Consider the following 22710-nt stretch of genomic DNA (forward strand, 5'->3'; position numbering starts at 1 on the left):
TTTCACCTGAAGGGTTTTCAAGATGTAATTATTTTTAAAATTATCGGGGTAACGATAGTTTAGAAATAACGGGTAAGAAATCATCCATACATTCAATAACATAAATTTCTTTCTCCCTTCCTTCTTTTTCTCTCTTCCTTCCTTCCCTCCCCCCCTTTCTTTCCTTCTTTTCTTTCTCTCTTTCTTTCCTTTCTCCGCAGGTGTTTTTTCTTATTGGAAAACGGATGGAGGGTCCCTCTTCCCCACTCTGACCTACCTACCCCAGACACTCAGTTGCCTACAACTCGGAGCACAGGCAAACCAACCGCCGAGCAGAGGATGAGCGACCCCGCCCATCCCCGCTGGCGCCTTGCTCGCGTCACTGTTTCTGGCCGCAGACACCCTCCCTTCTTCCCGGTCGCGATTTCTTTGACATAGCGCGATGGCGGCGGCCGGGGCTGCAGGGTTGCCGGCTACTGTGTCGGGAAAGCAAGAGTTTTACCAGCTTCTGAAGAACCTGATCAATCCAAGCTGTATGGTGCGGAGACAGGCAGAGGAAGTCTATGAAAATATCCCAGGTCTGTGTAAGACTACGTTCCTCTTAGATGCTGTCAGAAATAGAAGAGCAGGTTATGAGGTGAGACAAATGGCTGCCGCACTGCTACGACGGCTTTTGTCCTCTGGGTTTGAGGAAGTCTATCCAAATCTGCCTTCTGATGTTCAGAGGGACGTCAAGATTGAACTGATACTGGCTGTTAAGTTAGAAACACATGCTAGCATGAGGAAAAAACTTTGTGATATTTTTGCCGTGCTGGCCAGGAATTTGATAGATGAGGATGGCACTAACCACTGGCCCGAAGGTCTGAAGTTCCTTATTGATTCAATCTACTCTAAAAATGTAGTTCTATGGGAAGTTGCACTTCATGTTTTCTGGCACTTTCCTGGGATTTTTGGGAACCAAGAGCGGCATGATTTGGATATCATCAAACGGTTGTTGGACCAGTGCATTCAAGATCAAGAACATCCCGCAATCAGGACATTGTCTGCTAGAGCTGCAGCTGCATTTGTACTTGCTAATGAGAATAATATTGCTCTTTTCAAAGACTTTGCAGACTTGCTTCCTGGAATCTTACAGGCTGTGAATGACTCGTGCTATCAGGATGATGATTCAGTGCTAGAATCCCTTGTTGAGATTGCAGATACTGTACCTAAATATCTGGGTCCTTATTTAGAAGATACTCTGCAGTTGAGTCTGAAGTTATGTGGAGACTCTAGACTTAGTAATCTGCAACGCCAGCTGGCCCTTGAAATAATAGTGACCTTGTCTGAAACTGCAACCCCAATGTTGAAAAAACATACAAATATAATTGCACAGGCAGTTCCTCATATATTAGCAATGATGGTTGATCTACAAGATGATGAGGACTGGGTAAATGCTGATGAAATGGAAGAAGATGATTTTGACAGCAATGCAGTTGCTGCTGAGAGTGCCCTAGACAGACTGGCTTGTGGGCTTGGTGGAAAACTTGTTTTACCAATGACTAAGGAGCACATCATGCAGATGCTTCAGAGCCCTGACTGGAAATACCGACATGCTGGATTAATGGCCTTATCTGCCATTGGAGAAGGATGCCATCAGCAAATGGAATCAATTCTAGATGAAACAGTTAACTCTGTTTTGCTTTTTCTTCAGGATCCTCACCCAAGAGTGAGGGCTGCAGCCTGTTCTACGCTTGGACAGATGGCTACAGATTTTGCACCTAACTTCCAAAAGAAATTCCATGAAACAGTGATTGCAGCTCTGTTGCGTACCATGGAAAATCAAGGTAATCAGCGTGTGCAATCACATGCGGCTTCTGCACTTATTATTTTTATTGAAGACTGCCCCAAAGCATTGCTTGTTCTATATTTGGATAATATGGTGAGAAATCTACATTCTATCTTGGTGATTAAACTTCAAGAGTTGATTCGGAATGGAACTAAACTGGCCTTGGAACAGCTTGTGACGACCATTGCCTCAGTTGCAGATACAATAGAAGAAAAATTTGTTCCGTATTATGATATATTTATGCCATCACTAAAGCATATTGTTGAGCTTGCTGTTCAAAAGGAACTTAAGCTTCTGAAAGGAAAAACTATTGAATGCATTAGCCATGTTGGTCTTGCTGTTGGGAAGGAAAAATTTATGCAAGATGCATCAAATGTGATGCAGCTATTATTAAAGACACAATCTGACTTAAGTAATATGGAAGATGATGACCCTCAGACATCTTACATGGTTTCAGCATGGGCTAGAATGTGTAAAATTCTTGGAAATGATTTTCAGCAGTACCTTCCTCTAGTTATTGAGCCTCTTATTAAGACTGCTTCAGCTAAACCTGATGTTGCTCTCTTAGACACACAAGATGTGGAAAATATGAGTGATGATGATGGATGGCAATTTGTAAATCTTGGAGACCAACAAAGTTTTGGAATTAAAACCTCAGGACTCGAAGCAAAAGCAACTGCTTGCCAGATGTTGGTTTACTATGCTAAGGAGTTAAGGGAAGGATTTGTGGAATATACAGAACAAGTTGTAAAGCTTATGGTTCCTTTATTGAAATTTTATTTCCATGACAATGTTCGAGTGGCAGCAGCAGAGTCTATGCCTTATCTCCTGGAATGTGCAAGAATTCATGGCCCAGAGTATCTTGCCCAGATATGGCAATTCATATGTGATCCCTTAATTAAGGCTATTGGGACTGAACCCGATACAGATGTACTCTCAGAAATAATGAATTCTTTTGCAAAGTCCATTGAAGTAATGGGAGATGGGTGCCTTAACGATGAACACTTGGAAGAACTAGGGGAAATACTGAAAACAAAACTTGAAGGGCATTTTAAAAACCAAGAATTGAGACAGGTTAAAAGACAGGAAGAAAACTATGACCAACAGGTTGAAATGTCTCTGCAAGATGAGGATGAATGTGATGTTTATATTCTGACCAAAGTATCAGATATTTTGCACTCATTATTTAGTACTTATAAGGAAAAGATTTTACCGTGGTTTGAACAACTGCTTCCATTAATTGTAAATCTAATTTGTTCGAGTAGGCCATGGCCAGACAGACAGTGGGGATTGTGCATTTTTGATGATATTATAGAGCACTGCAGTCCAACCTCATTTAAATATGTAGAATATTTTAGGTGGCCAATGCTACTAAATATGCGAGACAATAACCCTGAAGTCAGGCAAGCTGCTGCTTATGGCCTGGGTGTTATGGCACAGTTTGGTGGAGATGATTATCGTTCTTTATGTTCAGAAGCTGTTCCACTGCTGGTAAAAGTTATTAAGTGTGCAAATTCCAAAACCAAAAAAAATGTCATTGCTACAGAGAACTGTATCTCAGCAGTAGGGAAGATTTTGAGGTTTAAGCCTAACTGTGTAAATGTAGATGAAGTTCTTCCACACTGGTTATCATGGCTTCCACTGCATGAGGATAAAGAGGAAGCTATTCAGACTTTGAGTTTTCTCTGTGACTTAATTGAAAGTAACCATCCAGTTGTACTTGGTCCAAATAATTCCAATCTTCCCAAAATAATCAGTATAATTGCAGAAGGAAAAATCAACGAGACTATTAACTATGAAGATCCCTGTGCCAAACGCCTAGCTAATGTTGTGCGTCAGGTACAGACTTCTGAAGAATTATGGTTGGAATGCATATCCCAACTTGATGATGTGCAGCAGGAAGCTTTACAGGAGTTGCTAAATTTTGCTTGATGCACTTTAATGTCACTTGAATATTTTGACCATGAACGTAATTCCAAATAATTATTGTGAGCGTATTCCATTTTAATTGAGTGAACTGTTCTCCCTGCTGAACAGTTAATATTCCTTCCCTTTATGTTTTTCCAGGATTAGTCAGTGTTCTAGCCTTATGTTCACCTTGCATGTTTTTTCTCTTAAACACAGAACTTGATGATAACTGTGCTTCTGTTGTCTTAGAATGTTTGTCACCTTTTCCCTAGTTGATGTGAAGTATATAAAGTGTTGTTACTTGTCTGAATTATTGATGCTGAGCAAACAATATACTTGTGTCAAGATGTCATGCTGCCTATCACAAGATACTGAGAGCTAACAAAGATGGAACTTCCAGGACAAATATCTTTGGAATTCTAGATGAAAAATAGTGGCAAGCTTAATTCTTCCTTGATAATACTGCTGGTTTCCATGGTAATGGGAAGATGCTGAAATTGGGAGTTTTGAGATATTGCCATGGATGTGAGGAGTTTTCTCTATATAGCCTATGAACTTTTTTATAATGTCCTCCTGGGAACAGGGTGAGGCATATTCATATTCTAGTCCCTAAGGTGTCCAGCTAAGAGTTAAGAGAACTTGAAAATCTTAGCCTGATTGAACTCTATTTTTCAAGTTATTCAGGACTTTTTAAGAAGTGTGGTTACTGAATAGGCTGTCCTGGTACATGTAACATTGGTAGCTTGTAACACCATTATTCAGTGTTTGACAAAGAGTAATAAGTATTTGTGGTAGTCTATTAATATTATGTGTTTGAACAGAATATTGCATTGTGTATGTATGCCATTTCCTCCCTGCAAAGCAGCCCAATAAGAAGAGAAGCCCTGGTTCAAAATGGGTCTTAAGTAGATTTCTATTTCGAAGAAGTTCTTAATAGACTCTATAGTAGCACTGAAGAGTATTCTATTATGAAAATGAAAGGGAAGCAAAATTAATTTTATCTTTAAATATGAAAAATAAAACAGCTTTGAGACCAATCATTTAGCAGTAGATACGCATTTTAAGAAAACAGTTCTATAAATCTAGAGTTAATTTTATTAATTGGAATGTTGATCTTTAATGTCAAGCTTTTTGTAGGGTAGAAAAAAGTTTTCTAGTAAGCAAATTATTGATCCAAAATTTAAGAACAAGTATATCTGTCATCATTTCCTGGGGTATTTGTGAGTACTATGTATGTAAAGTATTTAGCAAATATTTAAGACCAAGTAAATGCTTAATAAATAGTACCCTATTAGTGCTGTTGTTTGTACCTATACTGTGTTTTCTTATGGTTTAGAATTGCTTTTACATTAGAATTTTCCTGATTCACTCCCTGCCAGTTCAGAAGAACAGGCCATCTAGGCTGTTGTGGACAGAGATAGGAAGTTGAGATTTTAGGTGTGGAATTCCTGTCCATTACCTACAATGATTTATTATTAATAAGGGAAAAAAGGAAAGGACATTAATTATGGTATAGCCACAGTTTTATTTAAGATAAATAAAAATACACATTAAATAAATAGAAAAATCCTACCATAAAATATTAGTAGAAATTTTCTCTGGGTGGTGGGATTAAATGGCAATTTTTCTTGTCACTAATCTATATTTTCTAACTTACCTGCAACCAATGTATTTTTTGTATAATAGTTTTTTTGTTTTTGTTTTTGAGTTTAAGGACCCAATTCTACTTTTATTTTAGCTGAGAACACAATCATCTTGGCCTTTCCATGATCTATAGCTGATGTTCCTTCAACTCACACCTGTTTATCTTAATATTCCTTCAGAAGTCCTTGGTCAAATTTCTAGCAATTCCTTACACCTTGTGCACTAGGAACTGGATATTCTGCCAGATGACTTGGAATTAGGCACCATGGAGAATTATATAATAGAGAAGATATGATCGATAGAGATATATGATATGATAGAGAAGGTGTATGAAAGACCTAGATTTGGATTTTGGCAAACTAGTTTCTTAACCTAAGCATCGGTTTCTGCATCTGTAAAATAGACATAATACCTAGGATTGTTGTGAGAATTAAAGGAGATAATATAAAGTGCTTGGTGGCACAGGGTTCAATAAATGCAATCTATATTATTAGAGAATCATGAAATAGGGTTGGTAGCTAAAGATGAAGGGGTATATTTGCTGGGGGATGGTGGGTCCAGATTCTTGGGCTTTGTCAAAAGAAATGAGAGATGTCTAGTCAGACACATTTTTCCTTGCCAGTTGCTGAAATTAGACTGGTTCCTGGCTTTGTTCCTGTGAGGTACATCTAAGGGCTCTAAGGAAAGAGAATGCTGTAAGGGCCCAATAAGTTACAAATGTCTGATGAGAGGAGACCTTGAAAACTGGATAATAGGAACACTCCAGTGTTCCCATTTAACTATTTTACCTAATATTGCTATTTAACTTAATTGTCCCCCAAGCTTTGAAGTTTTGACTTTTATCAGTGCTTTAAAGGTTCACAATAATCAAGAATTAAATATACCAACCATTTGGTTCGATGGTTTCTACTTTTAAAATGCCTGATTTCTAGGACGGCAGTTGCGTTTCAAGCTAGAACATTATGAGTTAAGTAGAAAGATGTGTGTATCTTTCTTATAGAACATGAGAAAATAATACTTGCTTTATGGAACTATTAGCTCCTTTCTCTCTACTTTAAGCAATACCTAAATTAAAGCTAACCAGTCCACTTTTTAGACAATCTCTAAACAGTAATTTTTAAATGTGTAGTGACATTGCTAATGACTATTTAATGCAGTACGGCTTAGACTTGAATTATTTGAAGATTGTTTTTAACCCCAGGGATTTTTATTAAGGTTCCATTTCCTTTATTTATTCTTAGCAGATCTCGAGAACCGAGATGAAAATGTTAATTTTAACACATGAGATCACTTAAAATAGGAATTGATCTAAAGAACTGGGGACCGGAGTTTTAGAAATTTGAGTTCTACGAATTATCTCTTTCTTTTGCATGTGAACGTATGTTTCAGTTGGTTGACTCCTTGAACGCCTTTTTAAACTTTCCAAGTTCTAGTTTTATATTAAAAACCCGTTGGTCACAAAGAGGAAGTTGGATGAAGAGAACATAAAATTTGTAACAGAATAGGATCTACATTTTGTGCCTTCTCACTACTCATTTGACATTAAAGAGGGTTATCTAGCACGCTCCTTCAGAATTCTTCGTTTTTAGGGCTAATTAGGATCTCGCAAAACAGAGAACCTCTTGCTACACACGCTTCTAAAACCTCTTCGACCTTTCTGGCACCGCCAAGTACAGCTGCGCAGGCGCCTTGCTTCCCTTTCCACTCCGCCCCTTAACAGCCGTCTACAAGCTGATGACATCATTGAGCTGCGCAACCTACCAGGCCTCGGGCCCGAAGTCCGCTTTCGCGTAGCTGGGCCGGACGCAAAGTGGGTGGGTGGAGGCTGTCTTACTACGCATGCGCACCGTGGACGGCTACGGTGTCTTTCTTTGCCTTTTACCACAGCTCGCCCCAGAGCCTGCGAGTAGCTTGAGTGCCCAACCCCCTTCTCTCCTTGCCCCTCCCCTTCCTTTCCCCGCCCCCGGCCCAGCGGGACTTCTAACTGACAGTTGTCGCCCGGCCTCGTCCGCACGCCGCCTCCTCCTGCTCGGGTACCCCGCAGGTAGAGAGGGGCGGGAGTGGGTGTGAGGGAAAGGAGGAGCCCCAGACGCCGCAGCCCAGTCCTGCGGCCCCCTCTGGGGCGACAAGAGAAGAGTCCCCACTTCTTTTTCGCCCCTTCCTAGCACCCCGACAGCTGGTCCGGAGGGGGTGGGGCGCCAAGGCCGCGGCAACTAGGCGCGGCCTGGCCGGTGAAGAGCGGGCGGGCGGGGCGCGGAGGGGTGAGGCTAAGGAGGGCCTGGCGCGCGCCGCCGCCGGGGGGAGGGGAGAGGAGGGCACCTAGGCTCTCCTCTTCTCTCCCCCCTCCCTCTCGCGCCATGTAACCCCGCCTCGCCGGCTGCAAGCTCGAGACCCCCGTGAGTAGTGAGCAGAGCGGGCGGCTCAGAGTGGAGCCGGATGGGGCTGGTGCTGCGAGGCTCGGCCGAGCCCTGAGGAAGCAGCCCGCGCTTACGCGTCCCCCGGCGCCTCGAGCGGCCGCTCCACACGGCCCAGTCTGATCCTGCCGGGGCCATGAGCGTGCCCGAGACGCCGGGGGAGATGGAGCCGGCAGGGGAGGAGGAGTGGCACCCACCGGCGCCCGAGGAAGAGGACGGCGAGGTGGAGATGGCAGCGGCGGTCCCGGCCTCAGGGCCGGCCCAAGGGAGGAGTTCTTTCTCGCGGGAGGATGAGGACGACCAGGAGGAGGAGGACGACCAGGAGGAGGAGGAGGAGGAAGAGGAGATGGTGGTCGGGGGCGGTGGCTGCAAGGAGCAGGAGCTGACCTATGAGTTGCAGCAGGGCTACCGCATTCTGGGCGAGTTCATGCAGGAGAAGCACCGGGGCCTCACCAGCCCCTTCTTGCAGCCCTTGGGTGGCGATGCCACCGGGGAGGATGAGGTGGCCGAGGGGCCGCGCGGCGGGGGCCGGGGCGGTCGCGCCCTCCCGCAACAGTTCGGGCAGGGCATGTGTCTGATGAAGATGGAGGAGAAGTTCGCCAGCGGCCAGTATGGGAGTATTACCGAGTTCGTGGCGGACTTCAGATTAATGCTGGAGACGTGCTACCGCCTGCATGGGGTGGACCACTGGATCTCCAAACAGGGCCAGAAGCTGGAGATGATGCTGGAGCAAAAGTTGGCGCTTCTCTCTCGGTAAGTGAACCCCATTCTGGGTGGGACTGATGGAGTGACACAAACAGCCTCTCACGTGTCTGAAGATGGATTGGGCCGGGCGGGGCGGGGGGGCGTAGCTGATACGTGCAGAGTTGGTGTTGAGAACCCAGGGAGGAGGCGCAGCCTTGATTGGGGGCCCGCAAAGGTGTGATGGATGTGGGCACCCAGATGAAAAGCTGAAAGGGAGCCGAGCCCTGAGCGGTGAAGAACAGGTAAAGTTTGTAGGTATAAAATAAAATGATGCCGATGGGAAGAATTACGGGGATAAGGTAGAAGAAGTGTTTTAGTGTGATAAAATTTGGACCACAACTTTTAGACAGTTTTAACATGACATTAATAAACGTTTTTAGGATGAAATATCGTTAGAAAAATGTGTTTGGCTCATGTAAAAAGATGGTCGTTTCAAACCAAGAAATCTATCGTTTCATTACATGTCGGCCATCGTAAATTTATGGAGTGTTTTTTTTTTTAATTTTTATTAACATATAATGTATTATTGGGGCGCCTGGGTGGCTCAGTGGGTTAAGCCGCTGCCTTCGGCTCAGGTCATGATCTCAGGGTCCTGGGATCGAGGCCCGCATCGGGCTCTCTGCTCAGCAGGGAGCCTGCTTCCTTCTCTCTCTCTCTCTGCCTGCCTCTCAGTGTACTTGTGATTTCTCTCTGTCAAATAAATAAATAAAATCTTAAAAAAAAAAAAAAAACCACATATAATGTATTATTTGCTCCAGGGGTACAGGTCTGTGAATCGTCAGGCTTACACATTTCCCAGCACTCACCAGTATCACATACCCTCCCCAATGTACATAACCCAGCCACCCTATCCATAGCCCCCTATGGAGTGTTTTTAAATGATCGATAATTACTGTGGCGTGTTTCTGATCTTTTCTCTCAGCTTTATATGAACAGACTGAAGTTTTGCGGTAATAGTGGATGCATCAAAACAAAAATTTTGAAATTTTAAAATGTTTAGACATCTGTGTTTATTCTACTAGAAATCATAGTCCATTCAGGTGGCACTGTGCTCTTGGTATACTATACCCATATATTAAGAGTCAGTTATTTTTCTTTAGTAAGAGAAAGTAATGTAACACAAGAGGTATTAAAAAAAAATGTATTTGTAATCATTTATTTGATGTGAGCCAAATTAATTTCTCAAGTGAATAGAAATTTAGGAATAGAAAAATAATGGAATGTTGGAAATGGTAGTTCAAGTGGAATACTACTTTGATTTTCTAAGAGCTGACTGAACTTGCATAAGTCACTTTACCTTTTTGGCTTTAGTTTCTTCATCTGTAATATGGGGATAATAAGAGTACCTCATGGTGTTACCCTAGGATTAAATGAGTTAATAAATGTAAAGTTTGGGGCGCCTGGGTGGCTCAGTGGATTAGGCCGCTGCCTTCAGCTCGGGTCATGATCTCAGGGTCCTGGGATCGAGTCCTGCGTCGGGCTCTCTGCTCAGCGGGGAGCCTGCTTCTCTCTCTCTCTCTCTCTCTCTCTCTCTCTGCCTGCCTCTCTGTCTGCTGTGATCTCTCTCTCTGTCAAATAAATAAAATCTTTAAAAAAAAAAAAATAAATAAATGTAAAGTTAGCAGTGTCGGTTCCACAGTTAGTCTGATATAAATTACAGCCATTATAGTATTAGTAATAGTAGTTGAATAGAATGAATATTTTCCTCATTTCTGAAACTGGGCATTATATTAGTGCTTTTATGACTAGCTCCTGAGAAGTTGTAGGTTTTTGCTTCTTGATTTTATAATGGTAATTTAAAAATAATCTAATGTGTCCACTGGCTTCCCATATATTTTCAAGACTATCAGTGACTTCTTTCACTGAAAACGATAGTTAACATAGTGCTTAACTCATTGGGGGGGGGGGCTCTATTTAAGGAATCCCTTCTTGAGACCTTTCATAAAGTAGAATTATTTCACAATAATTATTCACAGGTTTACTTTTAATACTTTAGTTATATCTTACTTGTGTAGTGTGTTTATTACTCTTGTCGCCACAGAGTCATTACAGAGTCATTATAGTTATGACTCATAAAAAACAATCCATTCACATGTCATTATTTTTAAGTGGCAAAATATACTCCAAATTGGTATCACAAGAGTTTAGATCTGGAAGGCACCATAGAATTTATTTAGTCCAAGCATTCAGTTTTATAGATTTGGAAACAGGGATTTAGAATGAGATGAGAGAATGGTTGCACGGAAGTGCTAAGTATAGTGTATTGGTTTGAATGAATTATAGGTGTTTTCAGAAGTATTGTGTGTATAAGAAAAACTTCTTGAGTTCTACAAAAGAGCAGGAAGATTACTTCCGTTCTTCATAAAGTTAATTTCTCAGTGCTTAGAATGATACCTGGTGGCTAATGCTCAGAATACTATATTCCCATATCATGTAATATCATCCATACTTAGAAAACATCCTGTTGTTTATAAACATAATAATGCATTTCTGATATTCTTAATTCAAGAAAGATAAAATTCTTGCATTTTAGTAGCAAAAAATAATATGATGGCCTCAGATAAAGTTTTGAGTCCCTTGCTTTTTTATTGTATTTGATGTATGTAAACATTTTATAAATAATAGGTTTGCAGACCACATTTGTGGAATTCATTTCTTTTTCTGTAATAGCCTAAAATCTGGGTTATCACTAAATAAATACCTTGGGCATAACTTTGAGAAAAGCATTGGTTATAACTGTTTGGTACACAATTAAGATACATAGAGATACATGTTCCAGAACAACATTCCATAGACTGTCTACATGAGTATGATTTTCCACAGTTGACTCAAATACCTTATTTGTAAATACCTGGTACATGGTGTTTTAGTAATAAAATAAAATTACCTAGATATAATTTAAGTTTTATATATTTAGAATTCTTAATTTTAGAGTATTGTAAAGAGAACTTTACATCTGCTCCAATACTGCTAAGCTTTTATAAGTATTTTATGAAGAAGAAATGAGGTACATTAGAGAAGATACGAAATTATCATAGAGCAGCCAATGACATTAGTACCCTGGACTATGGACACAACGTTTAATTTGAATCTCAGTCCAGTCATTTGTATTATGAGAGTGTTACACTAGGTTATGGATTGTACAAATATGTGAGTATCTGCCAAAGCTAGACATTCAGGTCTTTGAGATCAAACGGTAAGTCCCATGCCCCTAAGTGGTTTATAATTGAATAGGGAAACAGAAACTTAAAACGATGATGTTCTATAGTGGACATATAAACAGGTACAAGGGAAACTTAAGAGGGAAACCTAAGTCTGGGGGGGATCATAAATGAGAGGAGGAAATGAGAAGGGCTAAAGAGATTAGGTAAAAGTTATCATAAAGAAGTTTATACTTGAACTTCTTGATTATTGAAGGAGTTGAAGATTGCTGCTGGATATTTTTTGGAGTGTTTGAGGGGGGCAGTCTAGAATGCTCAACTACAATGAATACAAGGTATGAAACAGCATGCTATTTCTGAGAACTACAGGAACTTCTGTGAGGCTACAGTGTGGTCTCCAGAGTAGTATTTGCACCACAGCAGGTATACAGGATGATTGATTGGGGTGAGGGAAGAAAATATTACAACTTCAGTATGCTCTGTTTGTTGTTTTTTTTTTTAATTCTTTTTAAATCTTTATTTTTGGTTTGCTTTTTATGGTATATATAGTAGCATTACATGTATAAAGTCTGAATTTATAAATATAATTGTATGTAAATATATAATAGCAATAAATAGCAATACGTTTTGTATGTATAATATTTGTGATAGAACTAGGACTAAGACTTAGACAACATATCTGTTCTCAAAGTTATATTTTAGAAGGGATCTCATTCATTTATTTGAAGCAACTGAGAAATAGCAACTAGCATTAGAAATATGGAGATCATCTAAGTGAAGAGAAATAAAAAATACTTAATAGGAAGTTAGGTGTAGAGCTGTAGAAACTGTCAAATATGAGTAAGAAGTTTTGATTCCTCCACATTTTAAATAATGTTGTATTTGAAAGCTTTTAATTTTAAAATATTGTTGAAAGGTTTAAGAATATTGCTATGAAGCCAGAAGGTGGCTTTTCATAGTTTTAAAAGATTGTAGAAGTCAAAGAGTTATCACCTGTGACCCCAACAGAGCTGAACTTAAATTTTTAATCTTAGCCATTTAAAATAATGTTTTGGGGGCACCTGGGTGGCTCAGTGGGTTAAAGCCTCTGCCTTCAGCTCGGGTCATGATCCCAGGGCCCTGGGATGGAGCCCTGCATCGGGCTCTCTGCTCGGCAGGGAGCCTGCATTCTCCTCTCTCTCTGCCTGCTTCTCTGCCTGCTTGTGATCTCTCTGTCAAATAAATAAATAAAATCTTTAAAAATAAAATAATGTTTTGGCAAAACAAACAAGGAAAAGAAAGAAAAAGAGACAAACCAAGAAACAGAGTCTTAACTATATAGAATAAACTGGTGGTTACTAGAGGAGGGGAAGGTGAGGGGGGCATGGGTTAAATAGGTGATGAGGATTAAAAAGTATACTTATGATTAGTGCTAAGCAATGTAGAATTGTTGAATCATTATATTGTACACCTGATCCTAATAGAATACTGTATGTTAACTATATTGGAATTAAAATTTAAAAACTTGGTAAAAAATAATGTTTTGGTGAAAATCATCTGTGACTTTTCCTTGTTAAAATTATTTTTGATTTCAGAACTAATGCGCTGTTAAATGATACATATAATAGGCTTTATATTTTTAAAAAATATAACTGAAGGTTATTTAGTTTTATGATTACTTTTTGCAGAATATTTTTTTTCAGGATGAAAGTACAACAGCATCATCATTAAACCTCAAAAATGTGAAAACACTAGTGGCTTCCAACTACAAGTACCGAAATACAAGTAAATTTTATAGACCAACTTTAATCACTTCCTAAGTTAAATTTTGCATTTTCTTGACTTGCTTATTCTCAGTTAAGATCAAAATCCAGAAATTAATTGGGAATTTACACATGATGCTTCTTTCTCCCTAGTATTCTAACTTCCCCCACTACTGGATTCTGTAATTCTATCTTTTTTAATGTAAATCTTTAAAAATTGGGGACCTTTGGTAATAGAATTTAGATTTACCTCTTAGTTTGGAACTATAGAATGTTAAACCTTGATAATCCATATAGTTCTATTTATTACAGTTGCCATTCTAAAAATATAGTTGTGGTAGAGAAGAGTCAGAAAATGTTTAGGTGCACTGATGAAAGGATGAAGGATTTCAATTAATAAGACATTTATTGAGTGCCTCCTTTGTGTTAGGACTTATTTATAATAAAAAGGTTAAATGTGTTAAAAAATTTAACCTTTTATAATAAAAGGTTAAATGTGTTAAAACTGTGATTCTCTAACTTTTGCCGTTGTCAGACATCTGGAGGTCAGATACTATTTGCAGAACATTGAGAAATATTGATAAATTCAATTTAATTGTATCATATGATTTTTGTTAGGGGGTCCAAAAAGCTTACAAAAAATTGTGGAAGGAAACTCTTAATTGAAGAGATTTATTTAGTACATTAGGTTTTATCCCCTTCTACAAATGGGGAGAACATAATCGCTTTTGGATTTTTGATGGTACATCTTGGTTCACTCATGAAATAACTGTTTCAAAGGTGTATAATTTGAAGACTACTGTGATGAGCTTTATTAGAGAGTGTTAGAGGAGTACGCCAGAGGGATAACTACTGGGAAAATAGGAAACTGTGATTGAAAAATACTAGATTTTATTCTAGGAGTCATAGTTTTGGAGGGTGGGTAGCATATTGATATGTGGATTGAGTTTGTTAAACAATTATTTACCTATTCTATGGTAGTAAGTGATAGGTAAAGACCTGTAGATATTAGTGATAAACATGACATCATCCCTTACTTCAAGGTAGTAGGTAAATTGAAATGAACAATAGAAGGTATGGAGGTAGTAGAGTACAGAATATTCCAGAGGAATAGTTTATACCCAGTGGATGAAGTGTAGGATGATGAGGGCTTGTAGTGTCGGATAAGTCTAGAAGAGTAGGCTGGGGCTAATTAAGGAGGACCTAGAATGCTTGCTAAGGAATTTAGAATGTCAGCGGTGTAGATCCGTTACAGGTTTTAGCCAAGGGAGTGACATGATTTTACTAGTATTTTGAGGGTTGAAGGCTAAAATGGAGATGAAGAAAGGAAACTAGTTAAAAGGTTATTGGGTTAATCCATCATGAGATAATAAGTAATAGGAATGAAAAAATGGATGAGGATATAAAAGAGGTAAGTACAGGAGGTTAAAGTGGTCAAATGGCAAGCTATTGGATGTGGGGTGTGAAGGAGGCTGATGTACAAAATGATGTACATCATGATGTACACCTTGTACATGATGTACAAAATGATGTACACCTTGAGCCCAGGTGATGGTGATGCTGAGAGAACATGAGGCATTCATTTGAAGATATGCAACTGAGAATTATTAGAAGGCTGCAGATAGAGTTCAGCAGTGTGATTAGAGTTAGGTTAGAGATGTTTAATTAGGAATTAATCTGTAGAAGGATGGTGCCTGAAGAAATGGGAATGAATGAGATTGCTGAGGACAGAGTCTAGTGAAAATACAAGAGGACTAAAGGCAGAACTTTGTGTGAGGAATGACTGTCTTCAAACTGGAAAGACTAAACATTAGAAGATGATTAAAATCCACATAATACATGATAAAAGCTGAAATAATTAAGGAGAGTCAATTAATAAAACTGAAAAGAGTTTATTCTGGCATAAGTAAATGATGTTATATGGAATAGAGTAAATTTATAGACTTTATTATTTTAGGAGATTTTGTTTCACTTGTTAATTTGAGAATGATTTAGATTTAATACAGTAAAAATGTCCTAATGGATTCAAATGTTTTGCCTTACAACCTGTTTCTCATTGTATTTATTTGTGCCTTTGTATTTATTTTTATTTCTAAGGAAAAAAACTAGAGCAGCAGGGGTATGTTCCAGAGTGATTGGGTCCCTTCCACAGTTGTGTTTTAACTTTCAAGTCATGTCTAGGCTATCTTCATAAAATTAGAGATGCTCATAATGAATAATGGCCTTTTTCATTTCCAAAGAACTTGCATAGTAGTATGAATCTTTAAAATACACATTAAAGTACTTGAGGCTCTTCTTTTTTTAATTGGGAAAGACTAATAAACCCCAGTGGTAGTATTATCTATCACCATGCCCTTTATTGTATCCTCTTCCACTTGGGATCTGTGAGTGTTCAGAATTAATTGTGCTTAAAAGTTAGTATATTTAAAAAAAGTATATTAAAAAAGGTTAGTATATTAAGTATGTTCCCTTTGAAAAAAGACTTTGGAACACCAACAAAATGTTAGTAGTGGTTATTGCTAAATAGCAAGATTCTGGGTATTTTTCATTTTCTTTTAACTTTTCTATATGTCCTAGATTATTACTTTCCAGTTAAAAAAGATTTTATTTAAAGGAAATTAGTATTTTTGACTTTGGTAAGAAATTGTATTAAAAATTTATATCACCAAAGTTGTTAAATAGTATATTCAGATAAATTGTCATAACCAAGTAGTGGAACTGTGGGTGTTAATTTTTCCTTCCACTCCTAATTTCTTTTGTTTACAATGACCATATATTACTGTTGTTATTTTTGTAATACCATTCAAAATATAAAATATATAGATTTTGTAGGTGTATTTTTAAGGTCTTGGAATAGTTAATGGTAAGAACTCATCCCAAACTTTTATATTTAAAGCTTGGTGTACAGCCATCTATCTGAAAATAACTTCACAAAAATAACTCTTCTGATAGCTCTTTTATATTTATATTTATATTTTAGTATGTCTGGAAATTCTCACTTTTTCATTTCTGTGTAGGCATCCTATTATAAGATAAAAACACAAGAATACAATTGAGATAAACCAGTTTATGGTAAATCTGCTTGATTATAAACCTTTTGCTACAAGTTTGTAAGTACTTTACTAATACTGCTCTTCTGTGAGTACTTTACTGATACTGATTTTATGTTTTTAAACTGCTTTTCAATTTCAATGGTAGATTTTAAACAAGTATACTAAGGAACACTAAAATTCTGCTAACTATATAGTTCCCAGTGAATTTGGACTGTTTCTCTTGTTTGTACTAAAAATAAGAACAGAGTCCACTTCATTTGCATTGAAGGATAGAAACAGACCATCTGAAAAGCTTACTACATAGAAATGTTATCCCATAGAAATTGTTACAGATTGTTTTCATGTTAGCCTATAAGCTTACTTTTTAATTTTTATTTTTTTTAAGATTTTATTTGCGTATTTATTTGAGAAAGAGAAAAAGGGAAAGCACAGGCAGGAGGAGTAGCAGAGGGAGAGAGAGAACCAGGTTCCCGGCTGAGCAGGGAGACTGATGCGCGGGGGTCAATCTCAGGACCCTGGTATCATGACCTGAGCTGAAGGCAGTCACTTAACTGACTAAGACACCCAGGCACCCCTCAGCTTAATTTTTAAAAATCTGAATTACTATAATTGGAGGATAAAAATATTAGAATATAATCAGTAAACAAAATTGAAGATATATATTTGTCTTGAATACTTGTGCTTGAGGAAAAGCAGGTTTAAATTTGGCTCTTCTAACATAAATTCATTTCCTAACTTGCTCACTTCTCTGATGGTACCTTATTTGCAAGTCTTTCCTAAGCATCATATCTAAAATAATAATTCCTCTCCCTGGTTATTGTCTATCTCCCTTAACCTCCTTGTTTATCTTCATAGCATTTATTACAACCTAACATATATGATTTAATTACATAGATCTTTTTCAATTTTTTAAAATTTATATATAGTTTAGTTAACATTATAGGCTATTATTAGTTTCAGGAGTAATTACATTTATCTTGTTCTTCTCTCTTACTAGAATGTAAAATCTATGAGGGCAGGGACTTTTTCTGCTTGCCTTGTTGCCATTTGACTTGCATTTTAGCAGTACTTGGGTTATAAATTCTAAAGGTCGTTTTCAAAGGTTTTAGAGGCATATCTCTCAAAGGGTGTTTCCTAGATCCGCAACATTAGAATGGTATTAGAAAGCAGATTCCCTAGCTCCAGAATAGCATATTTAAATGTTAATTTATAATCTCAGAGTGGAGATAAGGAAATCTACCTTTTTAATAAGCTCCCTAAATGATTTTTATGCATGATAAAGATTGAGGACTGTTTCAGGATATAGTCACTGTGTCATGTTGGATTTCTCTTCAGAATTTAGAGTTTTCACTGAAATATTTAGCACTACTTTTACACTTGTCAACCCTTATTTGCATTGCAGTTTGGGTTATAGTTGAAATGAAGGGAAGGCAGGAGAGAAGTGAGAGGAGAGTCCTGTACTCATGTTTTCATGTGGAATACAGTTTCAGAAGTAATTGGTAATAATAAGTGACTGTGTCAGGGATGGGGGGAGGAGATGATACTAGATGTATTATCCCTTTGAAAAAGAACAGACCTTGAAAGCATGAGCTTGTCACAGAATATTACACAAAGCAATTTGTCTTTTTAGATAATTTTTTTACATTGTTTTAAACCTTTAATTTCTAATATTAATCAAAGCAAAACGGTATTCAAATCCTTACATGCCTATTACTCATTCCCCTATAAAATTTATTCACGGCTGATTCTGCCCTATTCATACCTTCCATATACCTCCCTTCTGTAGTATTTTGAAGTCATCGACAACAGATTATTCTGTAAATGCTTCAGTTTTAATATTCAAAGATGAGAACTGCTTCATTTAAAATGCAACTACATTACCATAAAAAGACAAAAAACTTCTGGGGCGCCTGGGTGGAGCAGTGGGTTAAGCATCTGCCTTCAGCTCAGGTCATGATCCCAATGTCCTGGGATGGAGCCCCATGTCAGGGGGGCCCCCCTCAGCAGGAAGCCTGCTTCTCCCTCTCCCACTCCCCTTGTTTGTGTTCCTTCTCCTGCTGTGTCTTTCTCTGTCAAATAATAAAAAAAAAAATCTTTAAAAAAATTTAATAGCAAAAATCCAGTGTTCACATTTCTAGTTGTTTCAAAAATTATAATTTCTAAATTTTTATTATTGTTTGAACATGATCCAGGTAAGTCCACACCTTGTGATTGGTTCGTATGTATCTTTAATTTATAGATTTCTCTTTCTTCCTTCTCTTTCTCCTTATCCCTGACTCTTCCCCTTCATTCTTGCATTGATTTTGTTGAAGAAACTAGGTTATTTGGGGTCTTCTAGTCTTGGATTTTGCTGATAGCATTCTGTTCTTTTGTCCTATTTCCTATAAGTTGGTAGTTTTGGAAGCTCCATCAAATTTAGAATAATGTTTTTTTGGAGGCAAGGGTCAAGTCTACTTCCTGAGGTAATGATGAATTTATCAGTTTCTAGTTTTGTCTTTTAAATCAATTATGGATTTTTAGCTTTGGCATGATGGCATAATGTAATTTTGCTGAATTTGTTAAAGTAGTAATGAGTAATATAAGGTTTTGGGTTTTTTTCCTTTAGAGTCAAAATTCATCTATTAAAATTTATATGACAAGTAATCTTTTCTCAATTTCTTCCTGTAGTGGAGTTTGGAACATGGAAGTAATATCCAGGGCAAGCTACTTTATATATAATCTGAGAAAATTGATTTTAACTTAGAATCATATTAAAGTGTTAATTCTATAAGTACTTTTACTCCATTGGGCTAATATTGTGATGTTATGTTGATATAAAATAACATCAATATTTTTAAAAGTCTGAAGTTAAAGACACTGGGTTTTATTTTCATCTGTTTGCATCATTTAAACCTGTTTGTATGATCTTATATATCAGCTTTGGATATGAATACTATTTTTTGTGTTTCTCATTTGATCTTAGGGAGCAATGAAAAGAGACCCAATGTAAGGTAATCATAGTGTTGTTCTGCACTATATCAGATAAGGTATTATGTTAGTTGACCCCTCATACCCTTTTGGTTGATATTTAAATTTTGTGTTTCTCTTTCTGTAATTTAGTATGAATTCCAAGCCTTTATAAAGTTTGAAGTTTTTAACTGGAATTCTACACAACCCCCTCCCTCCATACAGTATGCAAAAGTGTGTGTGTTTGTGTATTTTAGTTTTTCTAGGGAGGTGTCTATTTTAGTTTTTCTGAAGCCTGATTTAGAATTAATTGCTTTTTCCCCAGTACTTTGTGATTCTTAGTTTTGTATCTGTTTATAGCATGTAAGAAAATTGTTAGGGATATATCTTGTTCTATCTTATTTTGCTTTCCAAGACGGGAGAGAATGTTTTATCCATCATTGCATCTTCAGGGTTTAGAGTGTACCTAATAGTTGTTTGGTAATTCCTGAATTAATGAAATAGATGAGCATATAAAAAAAGATAAAAGAAATGTTCCATTATATCAAGTCACATTCCTCCTTGTTTTTAAAGACACAACACAGTTGTCATCTCCAGAAAACTTCTTTGTCCATCTCTTCCTTCCTCTTCTTTTCATCATGGGGTAGGTGTACTCCTCTGTTCTTACAGGATACACCTTTTGGAGTCATATGGTTTGTATTAAAGTTTTTGAATACCATGATATTGAAATTTTCTGTTTCCATATATATTTGAGTCATTAAATTTTAAGACTGTCATGCATTTTTGAATATCTAGAAGTTGGCTGTTCATGTGCAGAGAAGCTCAGTAGGTAATGGTTAAGTTTAATGCAGATAACCATATCTTCCCTTAAAGGATGGATACTGTATTTAAAAGCATAGTTGAAAGTAGTGTGTGGTTATTATAATAAGACATTTAATTATATCCAGCATATATTTTCCTTGCTTATTATTTGATAGGCACTGTAGAGGGACTCAAAGATGAATATGGAAAGATAGGAGTTGATAAACTAAGTTGATATAAAGATCATTCAGGCAACAAGAGAAGAATATTGAAAAGTGCAAAGGCAAAAAAAGCGCCACTGTATATAGCTAGGGAATGCTTTGGCTAGAGTGTAGTTATGTATAGAAAAGTAGTGACAAGTGTTAGGGACAGATAATGGAGCCAGATCACATAGGGCCTAATATGCTACACTAATAAAGAGTTTGATATTCCAGATTCATGAGTTATTAAAAGCTTGTAAGCTAGAGAATTAGAAAAGAAAATTAATGTCAGTTTGATCTTTTTCTATACCTTAATTTTTGGCTTCTTTTAGTTTTAATTTTGCATTTGACTTTATTCCTCTTAAGTTGCAGGTTTGGTGGAGGATTATATAGAAATATAACTGGAAAAAGTTTACATTAAGCGGAAATCCTAGAGTAATGCTAGAAAGAAGAGAAAGACAGCACTTTCTTTTTGCCAACTAATTTAGATAAGATACTGTATTTAAATATCTAAATAATATTAGGTTGCACATGGGTGGTTTCTTTAATTTAAAAATTTCAGTCTTCTCCCAGTTCACAGAGGAAAAAAATTTACATACAATACAGAATTCTACCTATTTATTTAAAAAATTCTATTTATTTATTTATTTGACAGAGAGAGATCACAAGTAGGCAGAGAGGCAGACAGAGAAGGAGGGGAGAAGCAGGCTCCCTGCTGAGCAGAGAGCCTGATACGAGGCTGGGTCCCAAGCCCCTGAGATCATGACCTGAGCCGAAAGCAAAGGCTTAACCCACTGGAATACCCAGGCACCCCAGAATTTTCTACCAATTTAAGTTACTCTATCTGGCAAGATATTTTCAACAGTTTTATTTTCCAGTAAACAAAGAAAAAAATACATGGCAAATATAATTAATAGGCTGCAAACACATATTGACATAACTGGCTATGGTTAATTGGACAGTTTAGTTTTTATACCAAATCTGTATGTATAATGTAGTTATAAGAACATAATCTCAAACAAATAACATGTTGAATAAAAGGTTTTGAGAAACAATTAAATGATGATCCACAGAGTACTGAGCAAGTGTGAGAAACCATTTATATCCTTCAGTTTATCTGAATCCCTGATTATGGTGCCATTGCCAGTACTTTAGTAATTTCTTCTAATCACTAATTCTGGTAGGGAATCTGTTTGGTAGTGAGATTTAATTCAAAGGTTATTAGTTATATTTAAGTCTTATTTTAAAGCAGGTATCATAGCTGGTGCCTGGGTGGCTCAGTTTGTGAAGCGTCTGCCTTCTATTCAGGTCCTGATCCCAGGGTCCTGGAATGGAGCCCCACATCAGGCTCCCTGCTCAGTAAGGAGCCTCCTTCTCCCTTTCCCTCTGCCTGCTACTCCCCCTGCTTGTGTGCTCTCTGTCTCTCTCTCTATCTTAAAAAAAAAGTATCATGGCAAGAGTGTATAGACTAGAATAATTGAGATGTATTTTAATTTTTTAATAGCAGTTTAAATTTTTTCTAATAGTTAAAATTTATTAACTTCTTTCCATATGCTATAAATAAATACTCTGCCAAGCATGCTCTTTGAAGAAGATTAAGATAAAATAGAAATTGTCAAAAAATTGAAATAAGAAATCTTCCATCCAATTAGACAGAGATACTCACTTGGTAGCCTTCTTATCTATATCATATATATTATTTACTCACACATAAAATTGCAATACAAAATTTAGATTTGCCATATATACAGTTTTATATCCCTCTTATCACCTTTTAGATTTGATTTTACTTGTTAATCAAATGTAACATGTGACTGTTGTTACATATGAAACTGTATACTAACAGGATAACAACAGTAAGATTTTGTAACGTGGTTTTAGTTTTGGTTTGGTTTGGTTTTTGACTCCGTAGTTTTTTCTTTTAAAACATTTATTTTTTGCCATATAGATTTGCTGTCTTTTGCTTTGTTTGGTTACCAACGGAAAATGACACCACCTTCACTAAAAATGAGCCTGACTCATTAACAAGTAGGTTGAAGCCGTCAGTCATGCCATGATGAGTTTGTGAGATTTATAGTAAGAATATATCTTAAAAATATATTTTAGTGCTTCTAATCACAGAGGTTAGCTTGCTTTCTCATATCCTCATCACTCTACCATATTTTGTAGTTATCCTTTTCAACAGTACTTGTGATTAATTTGCCAGTCTAGAGCAAGTAGTAGGAATAGAACCTGTCTTGACTGCCTTTAATACACAAAAGCCCAGTAGAACTTCTGAAATTACACTTTA

The 22710-nt window shown here is 37.3% G+C and overlaps 2 protein-coding genes across 7 annotated transcripts in view; both read left to right on the top strand.

The window, feature by feature from the left end:
- The first annotated feature begins 386 nt into the window (after positions 1-386).
- Positions 387-5024, top strand: RANBP6 (RAN binding protein 6). 2 transcript variants are annotated; one of them, XM_059142698.1, is made up of 2 exons: positions 403-557; positions 1673-5024. In XM_059142698.1, exons 1-2 carry the CDS (start codon positions 543-545, stop codon positions 3737-3739), a joined length of 2082 nt encoding a protein of 693 aa, XP_058998681.1. In that variant the 5' UTR covers positions 403-542; the 3' UTR covers positions 3740-5024. The 2 variants fall into 2 exon arrangements, with proteins under 2 accessions (XP_058998680.1, XP_058998681.1); XM_059142697.1 differs by having other exon boundaries at positions 387-5024.
- A 2094-nt stretch (positions 5025-7118) lies between these two features.
- The window catches only part of KIAA2026 (KIAA2026 ortholog), a 138785-nt gene continuing 123193 nt past the window's right edge, over positions 7119-22710 (top strand). For 2 of the 5 annotated variants that reach the window (XM_059142690.1, XM_059142691.1), the window contains exon 1: positions 7130-8526. In XM_059142690.1, the coding sequence (XP_058998673.1) occupies positions 7910-8526 (617 nt within the window). In that variant the 5' untranslated portion in view covers positions 7130-7909. Of the gene's footprint in view, positions 8527-22710 lie in introns of all 5 variants that reach the window. The other 3 variants (XM_059142692.1, XM_059142689.1, XM_059142695.1) reach the window with 3 other exon arrangements.

This window comes from Mustela lutreola, chromosome 12 (genome assembly GCF_030435805.1).
Source record: "Mustela lutreola isolate mMusLut2 chromosome 12, mMusLut2.pri, whole genome shotgun sequence".
NCBI classification, from domain to species: domain Eukaryota; kingdom Metazoa; phylum Chordata; class Mammalia; order Carnivora; family Mustelidae; genus Mustela; species Mustela lutreola.

Excerpts from the sequence above, each read along its gene's own strand:
- RANBP6 (XM_059142697.1), top strand. The coding sequence starts at position 422 with ATGGCGGCGGCCGGGGCTGCAGGGTTGCCGGCTACTGTGTCGGGAAAG.